Source organism: Myxocyprinus asiaticus, chromosome 25, assembly GCF_019703515.2.
Source record: "Myxocyprinus asiaticus isolate MX2 ecotype Aquarium Trade chromosome 25, UBuf_Myxa_2, whole genome shotgun sequence".
Taxonomy (NCBI): Eukaryota; Metazoa; Chordata; class Actinopteri; order Cypriniformes; family Catostomidae; genus Myxocyprinus; species Myxocyprinus asiaticus.
In genome coordinates, this window is record NC_059368.1 from 39,881,448 (window position 1) to 39,903,961 (window position 22,514).

The 22,514-nt window shown below is 39.2% G+C and overlaps 1 protein-coding gene across 1 annotated transcript in view; it reads left to right on the plus strand.

The window, feature by feature from the left end:
• bcl11bb (BCL11 transcription factor B b) overlaps positions 1 to 9,405 on the plus strand; it is a 60,302-nt gene extending 50,897 nt beyond the window's left edge. Inside the window, exon 3 of the mRNA XM_051654742.1 lies at positions 4,420 to 9,405. Coding sequence (XP_051510702.1) covers positions 4,420 to 6,374 — 1,955 coding nt within the window. The 3' untranslated portion in view covers positions 6,375 to 9,405. The remainder of the gene's footprint in view (positions 1 to 4,419) is intronic.
• Positions 9,406 to 22,514: the final 13,109 nt, after the last annotated feature.

Here is a 22,514-nt window from a genome sequence, read left to right on the forward strand (position 1 = left end):
GTGTCGTAGTCCCCATGGCATCACATCGCCCTCTGTTCTTTATGCAAATCTACCGCTGTGGCTTTCTACAGCTCAGAATGTAGCAGGTTTGAGGGGCTAGAGCTGTGAGAGTGCCAGACCCGAGCTGTTCACACACACACACGCACATACATATGTTGTTGCATTGCTATTTTAGCATTGTGACGTTATAAAAAGAGTTGCATACATGTGCATGTGTTATAAGCCCAAACCCTGCCGGTACACGATACCATTTGACCTGACCCAATCAGACTGGTAGCGTCAAATTTTAAGTCTGAACCTGAAATTTCTCACTCTCTTTATAATTTCTTCTCCAAGCAAGTAAATTTGTTGCTATTGGCTGTATTTTATATAAGCATCATAGGCAACATTTGCGTAGTAACAGTAAACATACAGAGTTTTAACAAGGTACGGCGGCATCTCAGGACACCAGAGCAATGAAGTCCTCTTTGCAACCTGATCTTCTTCAGAAAGAATCTTTGTGACATCTGCACCAAAATACGTAGCACAACAAATGAAACAGAATGCCTGATAACTTGATATGGTGTCTAAAAAAAGCTGTTGTCCTGCATGAGATGCTGAAAAAACAGCAAGATGCAGCGCAACGGTCATAGATGTCAATCCAGCACATGTTTACATAGAAAAACAATAAAAACAGCACAGATGCACACAAACCCTTACAAATAATCTAGAGTTCTGGCAAACTAGCTGCAAATTTTCCACTCATTATTTTCACATGCAAATGAGCTTGTGATTTGACAAAAATGTTTGCCAGAAGATTGCAGCTCTTCATCGGTAGTGGTGAACCTGCGGCAAACCTTTGGCAACAATGTAAAATTTGCAAGTTTGCCACAAGCTCATTTGCATGTGAAAATGATCAGTGGTGAATTTACAGCAAATTTGCTGCAAATTTGCCATGAACTCTCAATTTTTGTAAGGGAAAATATTTCCAGTGTGAACAGCCCCTAACTCTTCTTTTCACACAGTTATATTTGAAAAATTGACCCAAACCTGGCTCAAAACCCGAGGGTTTCATTAACTCAGCTTCAGTGAGTGATTGGTTCATGCTCAGGTAATGCTAATGACAGCAGCAGCTTACGCTAATGTTATATCTGCCATGAAGCAGCAGCGCTCCTAAGTCTGCCAGATTTGTTCGCAGATAATTAAAAAACACCCTCCAGCCCCTCCTCCCATCTTCTCTGTCACTGCATTCATGCGCTTAAAGGGAAATTAATTGCCACAAAATGTTGAAATCAACATATCTAAACACAGGTTGGAGGTCCCTGAGGATAAGCTAATTGGCCATGAGGTTTTGTAATACTAAACCCAAGAGGGTGAATAACTTTAGTGTAAGCCCCCTCTGCCCACACACACACACACGTGTGTGTCATTAATCACATATCCTACACACACAAAGACATGCATGTCAACAGCCCAGCGCTGTTTAACACAGCGAGAATGCAGAACTTTTAGCACTATGCATGGCAACAGCCTGCTCTGTAGTATAACAGCCACAACTCAATTTAGCTGTTTAACATGTAATCCTGATAATATTTATTGAAGTGCAAGAGGGAAGAAAATTAGGCCATTAGGCTCTTGCAATGAATACACTGAAAGGAGAAAAGGCACTCTGCTAACTGGTAGTTGACCTTTGCGGCCTGCAGCGAATGGTTTCATGGACGTGGACCGCGGTAATTACTGCAAATTGAATTAGAGAGTGAACAGTGATGATTCTGTAATGAGCACTTTTATTGGCTGGAGTGCTTCGCTGTGACATGGCCCTCCCAGGCCTCTGTAGTGTGGCGCACACACACACCCAATGGGCCATGATCAGAAGGAGATTTGTGTTCCTGAGGTGCCTGATGGGTAATTTCACACCATCGTGCTACACAAGCTTCTGTCACAAGACATGGATCTTTGAAGGGTCATTAGCATATCCTAACTTATTCATTATGGGCCTCTCTCTCTCGTTCTGCCTTGTTTGGAAAGTTGATGAAATTTGTCTTTGGTCGGCATTAAGCCTGTCTGTCTGTTAGCTGACACGGTCCCTTAGTAACATATGGTGTTTTTTGTATGATGTGATAGGATGCAAATTGCAGTAGCTCAAGCACACATTTATGCCAGGATAAGAGCGCGCGCACACACACACAAACACACACACACACACACACACACACACACACACGTTGGTGCGGCTATCCATATGAGGACTCTCCGTAGACATAAAGATTTATATACTATACAAAACATAGATTCTATCCCCTAACCCTACCCCTAAACCTAACCCTCACAAAAAAACGTTCTGCATTTTTACATAAAAAAACAAAAACAAAAAAACATTGTTTAGTATGCTCTTTAAGTGATTTGAGTTATGAGGACACTACAAATGTCCTCATAAACCACATTTATAGCATAATACCTTTGTAATTACCAGTTTGTAACCTAAACAAATGTCCTCATAAACCACACAAACCCGCCCACACACTCACACACAAATGCATATATTTGTGCATGCACAAAACTCTCTTTCTTTTTCCATTCCACATTCTGTTGAATCCTGCCACCAGCGGATTATGAAATGCTGATGAGACATTTTTGGAGCTCAAACTGTTGGACACCGTTGTCCGCTGTTGATTATATACAGAATTGGGCACCTGTCCAGGATCTGAAAAGGAAAATGAACTGCCTGTGTGTATTTTAGCAACCAATGTCCACCACCTTTTTCTCACGCCCCCACAGTCTTTGTCTTTTTCTGATACTCTCTCAGCATCCAAAATCCCTCCTGCCAGGTGTCCAGCCAAACTAAACATAGGCTACGGACCTGTCTACACAACCTCTTAATTTGTCAATGTCCAAAACAGCAGACAGCTGCTTGTCAGACAGGACAAACCCCAAGTCCTATCTGCAAAGAAGATGACTCACACAACCTGTTTAAAAAATGATGACCTAAACAAATATCCAATATCAAATCAAATCAAATCACTTTATTGTCACACAACCATATACACAAGTGCAACAGTGGGTGAAAGCCTTGGGTGCAGTTCCGAGCAACATAGCAGTCATGACAGTGATGAGACATATACCAATTTACAATAAACAATAAACATCAGATTTACACAACACAATTTACATATCTAATATACACATAATTACACAACACAATATACAAATAATAATATACAATGTACAGTATACAATACACACAATACAGAATACACATACACACAATATAGAATACACAGTATACAATAAAAATAGAATATATAAAATATACAGTATGTTGTATTGTGCTGTATTGACATTCAGGCTGTCGGTTGATAGTCAGTTGCCAGTGTGTTGTTAGGAGAGAATATATTTATAACAGTCCAGTGTGAGATATAAGATTATAAGATTAATAAAGTGCAGTGCTGATGTATATTAATCATGAGAGATCAAGAGTTCAAAAGTCTGATTGCTTGGGGGAAGAAGCTGTCATGAAGTCGGCTGGTGCAGGACCTGATACTATCTCAATATCACACCTAGGGCCCCGTTACCTGGTATTAATGCCACTCTTGGGTGATCTGATCACAAATTAAACATGGAACTTATTTGCTTTGATTATCTTGCAAAGAAGCAAGAATTGATATTAAAATAATAGTTTATTTATTTATGGTGTAAAAGTATGAGTGTGACTGCACTGGCATAATTTGCAAACCACTATCATACAAACATTTATATGGGTGACTGTGTCAGTAGCTAACTGTGCATCTGACTATGTCAGAGTATGGGCCAATCAACATGACTCTTTCCTTTCCTTTCCTTCTTAAACCCTCTCTTTATCTTTCTTTTGCCACAGAATTATCTCTACATGGAAATAGTGAAGGTTGGGGAGGGGGGTAAGGGTGTTGAATGGAGAGTTATATTTTAATGTCTGACATTAGCACAATGCATTGTGGCCTCTGGGAAATACCTGCCATCTGTATTAGCCCTGGGGAGCTTCCCTGATTTCACCCTGACTCAGGTTCTGGTTGAGTCACGTACAAGCCGATCCTCTCTGACACAGCTTTTAAGAGCTCTAGGCTCTGCCGCGCAATAGATAACCTGCTATCAGAGAGCTCTTGTCTCCCCTCTTAGGATGATGTCATTTTAATATAATCGTATAAAATGGCTGCCACTGCAGCACGATGAGATGTCTCTCACATGTTGCCTGTTTAATTTTTCAACAGAAATTATCCATGAACCTAAACATAGAGGTCTCTTGTCTTTGATAACATTCAAAGCCATCACTGAGAGCAAACAGATGCACAAATAACATGGAAAGCTATTAAAGCGTGATATCTAAACCGACCTTTGCAGCAAATCATTTATTTATTAGCTAATATGTATATATTAATTCCATCCACATTCTTTTTTGTCTTCCAGGAAAAGATGAGCCCTCTAGTTACATCTGCACCATGTGTAAGCAGCCATTTACCAGTGCATGGTTTCTGCTGCAGCATGCGCAGAACACCCATGGGATCCGAATCTACCTGGACACCCACCCTACTAGTTGCTCTCTTACCCCACGCATGGCCCTTCCTCCACCACTGGGGGCTGATGCCCTGCCCCACTCCCCTCTTCCCAGCTTTCTGGGTGATGGCAGCAACCCTTTTCAATTGTTACGTATGGCTGCCCCGCTGCTACGAGAGCCACTGCCCCCTGGGTACATGGAAACCCGCTTGCCATCTACCCCTCCCTTTGTAAGTCCTCCACCACCTCGCCATCCTCTGGAACGCCTCGGCCCAGAGGAGATGGGCCTCCTGTCCCAGCATCCAAGTGCATTTGAGCGGGTGATGCGGCTGACACCTATGGGCATAGAACCATCTATGGGCTTCTCTCAACGTCTTCGAGAATTGGCAGGGAACAACAACAATAACGGGGGGCCAACCCCTCCCCTTTCTCCTAACCGTGTACCCCCCATGCATCGGCTTCTTAGTCCCACCCTCTTCCATCATGGATCCAAACCTCCACCTTTCCTAACCTCAACCTCACAGCCACCATCAGTCCCATCCAGAGGCAATTCCTCACCACCACTAAATCAGGTCGGCAAAGCCAAGTCCTGCGAGTTCTGTGGAAAGACTTTCAAGTTCCAAAGCAACTTGATAGTGCACAGAAGAAGCCACACTGGTGAAAGGCCCTATAAGTGTCATCTCTGTGACCATGCATGTTCACAGGCCAGCAAACTGAAGCGCCACATGAAGACCCACATGCACAAATCAGGCTCCATGGGGAGCTCACCTGAGCAGGGAGGGCAGGACTCAGCCGGAGAAGGGATTAAGAACAGAGAGGACAATGGCACAAGGGAAGGATTGGATAATGAGGAGGACGAAGATGACGAGGAAGAGGAGGAGGAAGAAGAGGAGGAAGAACAGCAAAATGGATGCAGGCCTCTGTCCAACCTGAGCATGGACTCGGAACTGAGTAGGAACAGAGAGAATGGCCCAAGACCCTCGCCAGAGGAGAAGCCACTGGCTTCTGAAAGAGTGACAGAAAGCCAATACAACAACCTCGACAATCACTTGAGACTGCCACAGGGCAGCAGGTCACACGAACAGACGGATGCAGATTCGACAGGCAGGGAGATCAACAGAGACGGACGGCCCATGGTGAACGGCAGAGGCTGCTGTCCGCAAGATCCCATCTCACTGTTATTCCACCGGAAGCCCCTGCCTATTTCCAGTCCCAGCCTCTCTGGGTCGTCCGCAAAGAGGATCAAGGAGGAGAAGGATGTGGAATTGCCACAGGTGCCCGTCATCTCCCCTGAGAATGTGTATTCTCATTTGCTAGCCGGATATGCTGCATCACGCCACTTCATAAGGGAGCCCTTCCTGGGCTTCAGCGACTCCAGGCAGTCACCTTTTGGCACTTCTTCCGAGCACTCTTCGTCTGAGACAGGTAGCCTGCGCTTCTCCACCCCTCCAGGGGAGATTCTGGAGGGGGGTGGGTTGTCAGGGCGAAGTGGCAACAGTACACCTCACCTCCAGCTGCGGGGTCCCGGGCCAGGGAGACCACCAAGCTCCAAAGAGAGCCGACGGAGTGACACTTGTGAGTTCTGTGGTAAGGTGTTCAAGAACTGCAGCAATCTGACCGTGCATCGGCGCAGCCACACAGGCGAGAGGCCTTACAAGTGTGACTTGTGCAGCTACGCTTGTGCCCAGAGCAGCAAGCTTACCCGGCACATGAAGACGCATGGGCAGTTTGGCAAAGAGGTATATCGCTGTGATATTTGCCACATGCCCTTTAGCGTATATAGCACCCTGGAAAAACACATGAAGAAGTGGCATGGAGAGCATTTGCTGACCACTGAGGTCAAACTTGAGCAGGCTGACAGGGCTTGAGAACAGTTACTAATGCACTGTATTATGGGTTTAGCTGGATAGTCTTTCTCTTGTCTAGATTTTCTTTTGAGAGATTAAATGTTTTATTTTTTTGTTTTGTGTTTTATTTTTACAAGTAAAAACAAACTGCCACCTGAGAAACAAGAACACAGGGAAATGTTAGAATGTGGTTCTACAAACCCTTCTTGCATATTCCTGCAACTAACAGAGGAGTAGTCCAATACGAATTCATGGAGCCTTTCTACTGTGCAATAATTTCTGTATTTATTGGATTATTTGTAATTATACATGGCATGTGCAGGTACATTATCAATGGGATTCTAATGCATTCAGTTCCTGAAATTATATTTCTACACCCTATCATATATGACAAATACTGAGATTTTGGCAATTAGCCAATTTTTGTGTTTTTAACTAGTTTCCTCAAAGGATTAAAAACTGGTAATTTCTAAAGAAGGTCAACTTCTAAAAATCTGAGAAAGTTTTTGTTATTGTTGCTGTCAGTGGCCCCTCTCATCTTAGGTGATATACAATAGATAGATGTAAAGCACTGAATGTCACTTTGACAATAAAATATTTAACAAATTTAAAGGGGCAAAAAAAAAAAACAGGGATGTTTTAAGGCAGCTGACAGGCAGTTTGACTGCATTTGAATGATTTTCTATTGACAACCCTTGAAATTAAATGATCATCAACCATGAGAATGGCTGTGAAGTGCTAATGACAACAACAAAATGTACTCTACAATCCCTTAGTTCCTGTGTATAAACAGCACTGAGGCTGCCAGTATACAGAGTTGTTCAGGGAAGCCATAAGCTTGTTACATATAAAATTTGTATCAGGTATGTATGGATGATACGACAGCAGTTTTGAGTTTTTAATATTGCATTCCTATGAATTTTTAAATGCAATGCAAACATTCTCAAATTAACTTTAAATTAAAAATGAATAAGCAGGTATTTGGACAACAATATTAAGCCCCTCACCTGCTCACCTGTAGAATTCACAGAAGTCATTTGAGCAAACACAAACACACACACACACACACACACACACAAACGCACACAATCATTACATTCAGTGAATAGTGTTGGGGCCCTCTGGAAGCCCGTGGTGACTGCATGTCCTCGAGTCTAAAAGATCCTGAGATTAAATGATTTCCTCATTACATTTTCTGTTCTTACACACAGAGTCGCTTCCATCTGCCCGCTTTCACACACCATTAGCAAAAAATTACACGGTAGCCCTCGAATATGCCTGCCACAAGCTGGTTCACTTTCTATATATTCACTCTTTATATGTACACTGCAAAATCTTTCTAAATCAATATTTTGTATTGTTTTCTAGTAAAAATATCTAAATATGCTTACATTTACATATACATTTACTTGAGAAACAAAACTGCTTAAGATATTAAGACTTGTTTTCAGAGAATATATCTTGATTTAAATTTATTTTTCCTACACACTTGGCAAATAGTTTTTTTCTTGTTCTGAGAATACATTTTACAGAATTTTAGTAAGGGTTATGCTTAAAACAAGAAAAAGTCTTAATATTACATAATTTTGCTTCTCAAGTAATTTGATCTTATTTTAAGGATGTTATATTTGTTATATATTTTTTACTGGAAAACAAAACAAAATTACTGATTAAGATTTATTTATTTTTTTGTATTGTAACAGCCTGCCATTTACATTCATTTCTTTTTACAGTTTACATTTTGTTTTCCCTGAAACCAAGCATTTTTGTGATTTGAATAAGTTTACTATGAACTAAGGCTACACATGTTGACCACTTGAAATAAATCAACAGGGTGTAACAGAGATTTAAAAAATTTACAGCACAAGAATGAAAATAATTGTATGACTATGGTGTTTATCATCACCTACTTCTCAGATACTTTGCAAACTTAAAATAAATGAAAGAAAGTGGCCGTAACTTAGAAATACATCAAAAGAAATGTGTTGTAGTTAAGTGAATGTGCCGGACTGAAGTGCCACCAATGGCTTTCTGAAACAGATTGTACCAGACATCATGGACGTGCCTCAAACTAATATTCAGCCTTTATCCTCTGACATAGTTCAAACTCCTGCTATACAACAAAGTACAATTTGTGAGCAAACTATCAATAACCAGTATCATTTCAATTCAATAAGAGGAATAAAATCAAGTAAAGTTGTAAAGGACGATTATCCATTTATTCAGACAAATGTAATGTTTCATTTGTAAGCAAAAGTCTGTAATGCACAGATTTGTTTGAGAAATTACTAAGCCATTTCTTTACTACAATATTTATGGACTACAGAGTTATTGACAGTGGAGGTAAAACAATATAATTGGAAGTAAAAAAAAAAAAAAAAAAACAATGACACTGTATTTAAATGATGTTTACAGTGTTGAAGTATATGGATACTGAACTTTTCTGTATATGTGTTTCAAATGAAAAGGAACTGTTTTTTCTACTATTTTAAATATCATAGCAGGGTTTTCTCTTCCCTTTCTTTCCTTTGTTTCTTTTCCTTTTTTTGGTGCCGGTATTTCCGTAAATTTCAATGGATATATGCGCGTGTATGTTTTGTTCATTGTTAAATACTCAATGTATTTGTAATTTCAGTGGCATTTTATGAAATGATGAAAAAAAAAAAATCATTATATTTTGCAGTCCATTATGAAATTGTGAGTCTATTCAAATGTTTTGTCACTATATCTGTTCATGATTTTGGTAAAGCCATCCAGAGGAGGATGTAAAAAAAATCTAAATAAATGAGAATAAACAAAAAAATTCACCCTTTGCATATATATATATATATATATATATATATATATATATATATATATATATATATATATATATATATATATATATATATTATGTAATTAGATCCAGGGCTAATTTTGGTTTGTGTTTTTATAATTGTGCAGAATGAAATTCTGAATTTCAAATTCTACACTACCAGAACCTTAAAATATATGAATACTTTTTTTTACTTTACTGTTATTCTAAAATATGGAAATAAATAATAAAAAAGAATGACTAGGTTTGTCTACATATTGACTGGTAGTATATATCATTCTGTTAGGAAGCCTGTGAAATCAGCACATGCACATTTTATTTAGGCTAAAATGCATATCTCTAAGTGTTCCATTATATTCCACTTAAACTTGCAAGTTAAACCCCGACTGGGATTTGCACGTGACCTTTGACCCAAGGACTTCACTAATTTGTTAAAGCTTTGTCTTCACTGCACCTGCCCTTCCTCCTCTTTAGTCTGAGTGCAGAGCGCACAAAATCTGGTCTGACCTCACTTGACCTCTCCCATCTCGCCTCATCCCTTCTTGTCCTTTGTGAGGCAGGTGGGTCTTTTGTAGCTCCAACAATGTTGTTAGGGAGGAAAACACTTTAAAAACTCTTCATTTACACATGGCCAGTCATAGACGGCTTTTCCCTCTGAATAAGCCACTCATGTGAAGACCCACAGGCTAAAAGCAGCCTGCATGGTGACCTAGAGATGTAAACAAACAATTGCTCTATAGTTCATTCATCCTGTGTTGTCTTGGCCATCCTGCATGTTTAAGCAATGTGTAGTTAGGTCATTCACATGGACACCGGCAGGATTTAATCTGAGGGTACTCACAGAAATCTGCCCAGAGGTCTACACGGGCCTTAAAATGAAACCCGACCAGAACCCGAGACCGTGTGGCCCGACCCAGCCTGGCCTGAACGATACCGTCAGATTTTAAGCCTGAACCCGAAATCGCTTACTATCTAATTTCTTCTCCTAGTATAGCTGTATTTTATGTAAGCATATGGGCAACATTCTTAACAGTACTGAAACAGTAAACATACACAGTTTTAAAAAGGCAGAGCAGCCCCTTAGTACACTAGAGCAGAAGGGGAAAAAAGCATTGCCTTACCATTTATTTTTGAAACTTCGCCTGGTGCAGAACAATCTGGAATAAAATGAAACACTGCTACAGTCCCCTCTATGCAGCCTGAACTTGTTCAGATTGTTGAATCTTTGTGAAAACTGCGCTAATAATAATCTAGACGCAGCGCAAGTGCAGAGCGCAGGTGTCTCAACATGCGTTTTTGAAAATCTTAAGTTCTTTTTAACTTGACATGGTGTTTAAAATGTGCCAGTCCTGCGCGAGATGCTGAAGAAAAGCGAGATGCGGAGCAAATGTCAAAAACATTCATCCAGCATGTGTTTAAACAATGGGGAAACAGAACAGACATGCAGAAAAACACCTTCGGTGTGCACGGCCCCTAACTCGTCCATTCGTACGTGTCTGTGAGTGAGAGCACGTGCGTGAAACAAGATCGGTAGGCCTGTTTATTTTTTCATTAATTACAAACCTGAACCCGACCTGAAACCTGTTGGGTTGCAGGGGTGCTCCCCGTGAGATTTTTTGTTGTTGCGAAAAACAACACCAAAGCGTTCAATTCTGGTGACTTTGAGATAAGCATTTATTTATTTTCTCGAGTATGAGTAGCGTTCACGTAACTATTGGCTAAAGCATTTCTTCCAGTAACCGTTCAGACAGACGCGTTTTTGTGCTAAAAAGCTAAACGCACCACAATGAATAGAACACTGGTGTATCGAGACATGTTTTTATCAGTTGAAAAAGTTATTTTTAACTTGACACAGCATCTAAAAATGCAGCGCTCCCGTGAGAGATGCTAAAAACACAGTGAAACGTGATGCAGTTGTCAAAAGACATCCATCTAGTGAATGGTTACATGGAGAATGATTGAAAAACAGTGCGAATGGACGCAAAAACACGTTCAGTTTGAACAGCCCCTTGTTTACATGCCAGCACTAGCTGAAGTTTCTCAAAGTTACATCTCAAAAAGACAGCCTTTTGTTTCAGTTGACTGTAGGTAAATTTACACCATATCCAGCGCTGTATTCGTAAATATCCAGATACTGTTTTACTGTGTGAGAAACCGCTCTGAACGAATTGTACTGAATCACAAATCGATTCAGACCGTTTTGCAAGCCCATTTGGCCAATTCACTGAAAATAACTGACTCAAAAGAATTATTAATTCGCAAATTGGGCATTGCCAGTTCTTTTAAACAGCCAACAGAAATACGGGACACATTTCATGATTGGTGAAATAGAGTAAATATTTCTCAGGTCAGTCGGAGCACTCATGGTACGCACAGTGCATACAGCCGTACATCTGCAGGCACCACTGGTCATTCAGACTATGCAGTACATTTTCATGTCCCAATCATTTATGTTTTAATATATTGGATAAAATATTAAACTCACAATTTTAAAAGAAATCAGATTTGGTTTCTTTTATCACAGTATCACAATTAAGTGAACATCTGGGTGAATTTTAAATAATGACACTACTTTTTATTAAGTAGATGTTGGTGTATCTGCCTTTGTCATGGAATGCAGAGAGACAGGATCCAATTGCAGAGTTCAAAAACAGGGATTTATTAAATACAACAAAAAGGACAAAAACAAACTAAAACTCCCACAAAGGGGGAAAAAATAAACATAAACTATCCCGAAGGGGAAAAACACAAAGTAAATAATCCAGGCAGGGGAAACAGGGAACAGGACCGACCGGACTGGGCTACGGGAACCAGGGTAGGAAGACACAGACCGACTGACAGGACCAACATGAGAGGAGCAAACAGACTGGAAACAAGACGAACTGGCACTGGACAGCAAACACAAGGAGACTAAATAGGGAGAGAAATCAACAGGATAACAAGACAGAGCAGGTGTGACTAATAAACTAATAATGGGCAAACAAAGCCATGCCACGCATTCTCACACTAAACAAAACCTGAGCGTACATCTCGAGGCAAATGCCATGCGATGCACGCAACAGGTGACAAAAGCAAGACAGGACACCTGTGCGAGAGTTCAGCCACACACACACCCGACACCTTAGACCGAAGTGACCGAACCTCAGCACAACGTGAAGACAGCTCGTGACCCAGGGGCGCAACGTGAGGCGCACCCGTGTTTACGAGAGACAGACAAACTCTTGATGCGAGTGCATGCTGCCAAGATGACATAAGCGCGATGCACCCACGTCAATAACAGACAGGCATGGAGCACGAGTGTCTGCATCCTGACACAGACCGAAACCGAACCAGACAGGAAGTGAGGATCCAGACACCATGCTCCCAACATTAAACAAGACAGACCGAAGAGCGCATGGCAGGAAATATCCCTATCATTTCGTAATATCACTTTAACGAACAAAAAGCCAGTTCCGTAGAGACACCATCCTCCAGGAAGTGGCTTACATTTTGGGGGGAAACAACAGCACAAATATCAGTAAGTATTATCAATGGATTTTATACATTTTGTGATGTTTTGTGGATTTAGTTGGTTTATGTCACGCTACAACATTCCAACCTGTTTGATACAATTACAGAAACTGATGTAAAATATTAAAAGTTCATATTCAAAATCTGTTAAATTTCAAAAGATTTTACAAACAACTTTAAGTTGACAGCCACATGTCAGCTAACTGATCAATCCCTCAATGAGCGATGGCCAACTTTTGCTCTTTATTTCCATCCTGTTTGGCATCCTTTTCATTTTCTTGCCATTGTACACATTATCATGTTATAATTAATTAAGTTTAAGTACCTGATCTTGACCAGAGCATATTTCTGAAATTCCTTAAATTACAATACACGTTTCTCTTCATTTTAATAGATACAAAGTTCAAAAGCAACCACGTAACATGAATGACCTAGTGAATGTCACTTTAAAGAGGGAAGCATGGAGCCTGACATCTGGGAGACATCTGCCCACAAACAGCCCGGTCCCAGCGCATACCTGACGGCTTAAAAAGTCTGATTCCCATAGCATCATTCGTAGCACCAGTTTCCCCTCGAGGTACCACTCTTTTCACACTCTAATTATGAGCAGCCACACCAATGAACTGCCAAGTAGCTTTGACCACATCCTCATATGAGCTGGTGTCTTAGTTCAGATATGGCATGTCATTTAAGGTCTCTTTTAGCCTCTGATAATGGCAGGTCCCACTGGGCCTGACCTCTCTGCCATGGGAAGAAACAGATCTCTCTATAGTGGTGAAGTAGCCCCTTCTTTATCAGGCCAAAACAACTAGGATACAAATAAGTCACAAATGAGGGGTCTGAACGTAATGTGGTCGCAACAAATGGGGTGTGAGCTGAGGTTGCAATCTGCGCCTTGACTGTGCCAAGTGACCGCAGAGTCCTATAGGTTTTCATAGGATGATAGGGGGTCATCCCACCAGATCTCTGCTTCATATATCCAGTTACTAATCTCCGTTTCCCTGACCACTGCCCTATCATACTGCCTCCTGTGAATATGATGAGCCCATGGGGCGGAGAAAATGGCAACCAGGGAAAATCTGCTTCAGCTGGCTGGATGTGGGAATGAGGGTACAGAGAGGATTTTTTTTTTAAGAGTTGAGGAAGATATGAAAATCTGTCCACAGCAGAGATACTATATGACCTAAAGGAACAAAGACTTGGGGTGTTGAAGACCATACATACTTACTTCGTGTCCTTGTTTTAGATGAATCTCTTTCCATTGAGTAACCTGTACAATTCTGAAAAGTAAATTGATAACATTTATATACTGTATATATATATATATATATATATATATATATATAGGATAGGAATGGCATATTCATCAGCTAGTTAGCATTTGTTACATAATGGTCCACCTTAACACTGGAAGTCAGGATAACACAAATTGCGCTATTTAAAAAAGTGGGTTACTTTACATAGAAAATAAGTGAGCGTTTACGGCGATAGAAAATAAGTAAAAACAAATAAATAAAAAACTATTGTGCCTGTCTTACAGTCCACCGAACTCTTGTGAAATCATCAAACTTCTAGCTAGAGTTTATTTTCTGTGCCAGCATCATACATGTTTGCATCAATCAAGCGGAAAGATTTGATGGACTAATCCCGTTTCGAGAAAGAAATTATAATATGTCAAATGAACACTATTTAATACGAGCATAGGTTTATAGCCTACTTAAAAGTTAGATTTAAATGCCTTACTGAAAGAGTTCCTTTGAGAAGACAGTTGTGTAAACGCACACCTTCAATTTAGAGGTGCAAGCTATTGAATAAATATATGAAAGTATTATATATAAAACACAACGCAAAATGCAAACATATTTGTTGAAATGTTGGTCAATAAATAAGCTTGTATTTTGAGTTGTGCAGTTTTTTTTTTTCTTTACTGAAAGCGTAAGATGTATTGATTTTGTTCATAAAAATATTTTGCCTTGTATTTGCAGTGCTGCAGCACCCCCACTTCCTGCATCCCAGCCTCTAACTGCTTTTATCAAACAGTGAATAACATGCAGTGAATATATCGAGGCGCCATTTTAGATTATCGTGGCCCGTTCGGCCCCGTTTCTTGGCAGGGCCATCAGGAAAAGTCCCGGTTCTCCCTGTGGCCAGTCCGCCCCTGAGCTCATTATACATTGTGCTTTATTGACAAAAATTGCCCAAAAAAATTTCCATCGCACTGTTACCACCACATAAAACCAGGCTGTAAAATTAATTTAATTTAAAATAGATGTTTTTTGTTTTATATTATTTATATCAGCAGTAATTCATCAAATAATGATCAAATGATAGAAAAGAGCATTATAACCTGGCATATGTGAAGACGTGCAATGTAGTCAAGTGTCTGGATCAAAATAGAGGAGTGATTCTGTACAGTCCCTGCAAAGTGTGTCAGATCACGGTGGTCTGCTGGATCCTCCGCTACACAGCATTAAGAACCTGCTCGCAAGATCATGATTGTGTGTGCAAATTGGGACCAGCAGCGATGTTGTGGGCACGATTGCACAGTTGCCTGATCTCAGTGACGTGCACATACCTTAGCAGGGACAGGGGCGGAAGGAAGAAAAAGGGAAGGAAGAAGGGAAGGAAGAAAAAATAAATCAGGGTACTGATTTATTTATTTTGAATGAGTTGTAATTATATATACTTAACTAATTTATTTGCTTTTTTTAAGCATTTTTCTTGTATTATATACATAATTGTTTTTTTTTTTGTTTTTTTTTCACAAGTAATAGCCTATTCTGTTATATTTCTCACAAAAAGCACCATGGTATTACACTTGTTTATTTATTTATTTTCAGACATTGACATTCATTTATGACATGTGCCATGTAAAACCATGGTATTTTTTAAAGTACCTTGGAGTACCATGACGGTATCATCAATGAATATAATAACCATTCAGTACCGTGGTATTACCCTGGTAATGGCACAGTGTCTGTTGTTATAGGGCTCTAATGTTTTTCTTGTCTCATCACTCTTTTCACTTTCTCTCATCTCATGCTCCATCACTTCATCCAGTCATAATAACTGACACTTCTTATATTACTTTCTCTTTATTTCTTTTAATATTCATATAATGTTATTTTACTGAATTCTTTCATTAATATTTATAAATATACAGGACCTTACAGCAATAATATGGCAGAACCATAGAACAATGATGGTGTCAAGATGGTTTCAGTGGTTATCATGGTAGACTACATGTTTAAAAAATGGTAATACCATGGTATTTTTCTGAAAGTGATTAGTCTAATGGCTTATTCGTTTCAACAAAAAACAAACTGGCTTTGGCTGAACCGCTCCTTAAGTTAATGGCAGTATTCTATAAAAGTCGAATTGAATTTCTATCACTGAAAGTGACGTGACCGCTCCCATTATAATTAATAAATCTGTCTACACTGCAGGTGCGCAATATCGGAAATGCAGTAGCAATTGAGCATTATTCTTTTGATGAAATTACAACACAGTGGAGTGACCTGTTACTCGTCTGAGGTAACGGCATTTCAATGCTCCGGGGCGAATTCCAAACAGCATGTTTTGCTCCCTTGAAGGACACTGCTGCAGGAGGGGATGCCACGCGAAATCTCGTTCAAAACGAAAGTGAGAAAATGAATCTTTTCTTGAAAGGCCCTTCCACAAAACAGTTAGCGAAAGGGTACATTCACACAGTAATGCCATGTTTCCTTCAGAGTAACCACTTCAAGGGCTCTGCACTTCGGAGTGAGTATAGGGCACAGGGAGGATCACGTGCGATGGTATCTGCCTCCAATCTGCTTTTGCGTGCGCTCTTAAAGGCACCTCCACTTAATATTCATTTACACGCCCGCGATTTACAAAGAAATCTCATAAAAACACATTATTAATATTATTGTGAGATTATTTTGAGATTTTGATTTAATTTCATTGTTAAAATTTCTTCCCTTTTTCTGGACGACCAAAAGGGCACCTTTAGATTTGTGAACGAAAGAGACTTATGCCCCTGCTGCCCCTGTTCTGTGCACGTCACAGCCTGATCTGCATAATTCCTTTAGTGAATTTGCCTGCTAAACCAGCACAGACAGTGTGTGCAAATAACATGTGTTTTTACAAGGAGCAATTCATTCTTAGTGAATTACCCACTACATGTTTTCATTGTAAGGAAAAGAGCAGCATGAGCAGTTTTTTGGGTGAAACATTGCTTTAAATATAGTATCTAACACATATTGTATGTAATCCTTGCATAATTAAATGTCTCACTCATAAAGTAGTATCTTCCATTCATTGAAATACACCTTCCACATATTGAAAATCAAGTCTGAGAATATATTAAATCACCTACTAATTGACAAGATATATAAAATTAACCTGGAGTGTTTATAAAACTACTGCATTACCAAAAGAGATCTGAGACTAGACTCTGCATCAATATGAATAGTTGACGGAGAAAACATAAATATAAGAATGTTAAAACATGAGGAGGCACAGAAGTTTATCCCACTTCGAGCTGTGCATGAGATCACATAAACTCTTTGCTTTTGGTGTCAAAATTCTTCTCAAGCTGCTGCAAACAGCACAATCACCTTGTGATTAGCTTCAAACAGAAGAATGCTACGGCTCTGAAAATAAAACAACATACGAGGCTTGTGCACTGAAAGATGGCAGCTCTTGTACTCTGTAATTAAGCCAGTCTGCACTTGATGAAAGCAAATTCAACTGGCGGGGACACAGTTTCACAGCCAGTTTGCTTTTACAACATAATTACAGTCCAAATCAAATGAGAAGATTTCATATTTCGCCGGGACAAGCATAGACTCCAGTGTCAACAATTACACTGACCCCCCCTCAGTAATTCACCTCTGTTTGGGTGCTCCAGGGAGGTCTGACTACAAGAATTCAAATGACTACTACTTGGAAAGAGTGGCAGCAATTATTCAGACCGTAGGTGTGGGTTTTCATTATATACAAGCTACGCTTCAGCGTTTTCCCCATTCCAATGTGTCAACGAGTATCTCCAAAGCTTGTATCAGCATGACCCGAGCTCATATTTCATTTAAACAAATGGAATTGTTCTGCAGGGGAAAATTAATATAGGACTGTGCAGAATGGGTGTCAGCATGCCATTGAATACAATGGCAACTGAAACAACATAGTTTCATGCCCTCACCCCCTTTTTCAAGGGTGAAGTCTCACAAGCTTTGCATCTAAATAAAACATCGGTGGGAAATCATTTTAAAGCAATACAATTATTCTCCTTCATTTGCACAATTTTTCAAATGTTCTGCTTTGTAAAGAAAATCTGAAGAATTCTCTAAAATCAACTTACGTTAACAGAGCTATAAGAATGACACTTTTAATGGTAATTTAAAGCATTTTCATATTTTTGATTTGTAAATAGTGCACCTAATAACATGCAAATATTTTTCCAAAAAATTAAAGTACTCATTTTGGAACAGCGGGCCTAAGACATGTGAAACACATTAAAGCTGATTTTCTGTAAAGCTGCTTTAGAAAAATGTGTATTGAGAAAAGCACAAATAAAAAACTATTCAAATAAAAAATTATTTGACTTTTATGTAACAACTTTTTTCTACTTTGGCAAAAACATCTCAATGTTCTCTATTTGCACAGTCAAACAAACAAGTGAACTAGAAGAACTTGATGAAATAAGAGAAAATATAAATACAGTCTTCTCTAGCACTCTTGATAGTGTCGCCCCCTTCGATTAAAAAAATTAAAGAAAAAAGCCTTGCACCGTGGTACAATAATCACACTCATGCTCTCAAGAGAGCAGCTCAGAAATGGAGCGCAAGAGAAAGAATACAAAATTAGAGGTATTTTGCGGTGCATGGAAGGATAATGTCTGTAGCTACAGACAGGGACTAAAAGCTGCCAGGTCAGCATATTTTAGCAAACTCATAGAAAATAACCACAACAGTCCTAGATGTTTATTCATTAGTGTGGCTAAATTGGTTAGGATTATAGCATCGACTGAACCAGATTTTCCATCGCAGCACAATAGTAATGACTTCATTAATTTCTTTACTGATTAAATTGAAATAATCAGAAATAAAATTGGAACTATGCAATCAATTGTCACAGCACCTCAGAAAACAGTGTCTCATAATTTTGCTCATGAGCAACTTCAACCCTTTGCTGTCATAGGTCATGAAGAGCTAACAAAACTTATCAAAAAATCAAAAGCCACAACATGTATGTTAGATCCAATACCAACTAAGCTCTTAAAAGAGGTATTCCCAGTAATCTCAGAACCTCTACTTAATATTATTAACTCCTCGCTATCCTTAGGACATGTCCCAAAAAACTTTAAAAGGGCAGTTATCAAACAGTTTCTTAAGAAGCCACAGCTTGATCCTAGAGAATTGGCTAATTACAGACCGATTTCAAATCTACCATTTATGTCGAAAATACTAGAAAAGGTAGTGTACTCCCAACTATGTTAATTTCTACAGAGAAATGAATATATGAAAAATTTCAGTCAGGATTTAGGCTCTATCACAGTACAGAAACTGCACTTGTCAGAGTTACAAATGACTTGCTCTTATAATCTGATCGTGGCTGCATTTCTCTTCTAGTGCTTTTAGATCTTAGTGCTGCCTTTGACACGATAGATCACGACATTCTCGTGAATAGGCTAGAGAATTATGTTGGCATTAGTGGATTTGCATTAGCATGGTTTAGGTCCTATTTATCAGACCGCTACCATTATGTATGTGTAAACGAGGAATTGCCAAATCAAACAAAAGTTAAGCATGGAGTGCCACAGGGATCAGTTTTAGGACCTCTGCTTTTCTCCTTATACATACTTCCCCTGGGAGATATTATCAGGAAACATGGAATAAGTTTCCACTGTTATGCAGATGATACTCAACTTTATATTTCTTATAAAACCCAATGAAAATTCACTATTCTCCAAATTAGCAGAGCGTATCAATGAAATCAAAGACTGGATGGCCAGAAATGTCCTTCTACTCAATTCCGACAAAACAGAGGTACTAATTATTGGACTAAAAACCTCTAAAAATAAGCTGCTAAAATAAAATTTGACTCTCGATGGATGTACTGTTACATTGTCTTCTTCAGCAAAAAACTTAGGTGTTATATTTGATACCAATCTGTCCTTTGAAATTCAAATTTCCAGTGTTTGTAGAACAGCATTCTTCCACCTGAGAAATATTGCTCTCCGTTGCTGATGCTGAAAAATTAATTAATGCGTTCATGACCTCAATAATACGGAGTTGCTAGGGAGGGTAGAGTCACATGGGGTAATCTCCTCGTAGTCACTATAATGTGGTTCATTCTCGGTGGGGCGCGTGGTGAGTTGAGCGTGGATGCCGCAGTGGATGGTGTGAAGCCTCCACACGCATTATGTCTCCGTGGCAACGCGCTCAACAAGCCACGTGATAAGATGCGTGCGTTGACGGTCTCAGACGCGGAGGTGACTGAGATTCATCCTTCACCACCTGGATTGAGGCGAATCACTACGCGACCATGAGGACTTAAAAAGCACATTGGGAATTGGGCATTCCAAATTAGGGAAAAAAAGGGGAAAAATCCAAAAAAATTAAAAATTAAAATTAAAATAATAGATTATTGTAATGCATTACTGGGAGGATGTCTAGCAAGTTCAATAAATAAATTTCAATTGGTTCAAAATGCAGCTGCCAGAGTGCTGACTAGAACTAAGAAATATGATCATATTAGCCAATTTTATCGATGTTACATTGGCTACCTATTAAATTTCATATTAATTTTAAAATTCTGTTAACTACATACAAAGCTTTGAATGATCTAGCTCCACAGAACTTAAGTGACCTTCTGACATGCTATATTCCATCATGTTCATTATGATCACAAAATTCTGGCTTGTTAATAATTCCAAGAATATCAAAATCCACAAAAGGAGGTAGATCCTTTTCATATTTGGCCCCTAAACTATGGAATAGTCTCCCTAACACTGTTCGGGTTGCAGACACACTCATTCCGTTTAAGTCTAGACTAAAGACTCATCTATTTAGCATACACCTAATTTATTCTTGAATAAATTAATATCCCGAGGTTACCAGAATCTGCCAGATCCAGCTCCATTCCTGCTTGGTGTCGGACTCCACTGCTACGTGTCGCTGAGAGATGATGACAAACTACAGCCGGTGCTAGCCAGACATCACTACAGTCTTTTGACTTCAGAGGATGAACTGATGCCAACTACAACTGTAAGACACCGGATACTACATATGCCACTGCCTGAACCTTGGACTTAGGATGGACCCCACCGAACCTCACCAAAATGACCTGCAGGTTGAACTGCGATGCACCTCATTAATCTCTGCCTGCATCACCTTTGTCTATTGATGGACTACACTCTTGAAATGGAATACATAGACTATAATTTAATTGCCTCCTGAACCTTGTTAAATGAAACTCCATTTTGGATGTGCCCATTGATTCTCAATGTGATAATGCACAGTGGATATAGGATTTCTAATGTAAGTAAGGCTCACTGTCCTTGTAGGAGGTCATCGTGTTTAACAGTGTGCTGTTTCGTGATAAATCCTTGAATTTTTCAAAATGGCATATCGGATGAAACTAAAGATGTTTCTCTTTTGATACAACCAGGTTTCAATGTAAAAACTTAAAGACGTTTCTTACCAGATGTAGACTAGTTTAGTTGGTGTTTCTCGCAAAGACAAACTTCACTAAGATTGGCGCCATGTTGTTTGCATTTAATGACAGCCCAGAGTGTCTTGAACTGAGATCAGTCAGTTTAAATGAAATTAAAGGGAAAGTTCACCCAAAAATGAAAAATCTCTCATTATTTACTCATCCTCATGATATCCCTGGTGTGTATGACTTTCTTTCTTCACCAGAACACATTTGAAGAAAAACAGAAAAATATCTTAACTCAGTAATCCTTAAAATGCAAGTGAATGGAGATTTTTCTTTTGAAGCTCCAAAAATCACAGACAGACAGCATAAACGTCATCAATACGACTCCAGTGGTTAAATTAATGTCTTCTAAAGCAATACGATCACTTTTGTTGCGAAAAAGATCAAATACTATGAACCATCACTTCTGCTCTCTCATGTGATGTATTCACTTTGCCATGATACAGACGTAATCTCATGTTTGAGACATCCAGGATGAGCACACAAATGCACCATTGTGAGTAAAGAAACAGATAAATACAGATCTAAACCAAAACCAACCAAGCTACTGTACAGCGTTCCTCCTTCTCACTTGTAAACAGCACTTCTCTTCCAGCTGTTACACACATGCGTCAGTTCTCGCATGTTTCACACGCGTGTACCACTTCTGATTGGAAGCATAATTTAGAGTTTAAAAAAGTACTTAAATATGTATCTTTTTGAACAAAAAGCATTTGTGTCGCTTTAGAAGACATTAATTTAACCACTGGAGTTGTATCAATGACGTTTATGCTGACTGTCTGTGATTTTTAGAGCTTCAAAAGAGAAATCTCCATTCACTTGTATTTTAAGGACCTAGTGAGTGAAGATATTTTTCTATTTTTCTTCAAATGTGCTCTGGTGAAGAAAGTCAGTCATACAAACCTGGGATATCATGAGGATGAGTAAATAATGAGAGATTTTTCATTTTTTGGTGAACTATCCCTTTAAATTATGCATAGTGTATAGCGAAGCCAAAACACAATGTACGTGCATGAGGACGTTAGGTCACATGAGGTTAATCAATGGAAATAATTTAGAAACACAAAAAGGCCTACTCTGAAATGTCCTTAAAGCTGATGTGTGTAACTTTTTTCAATACTATTTTTTTT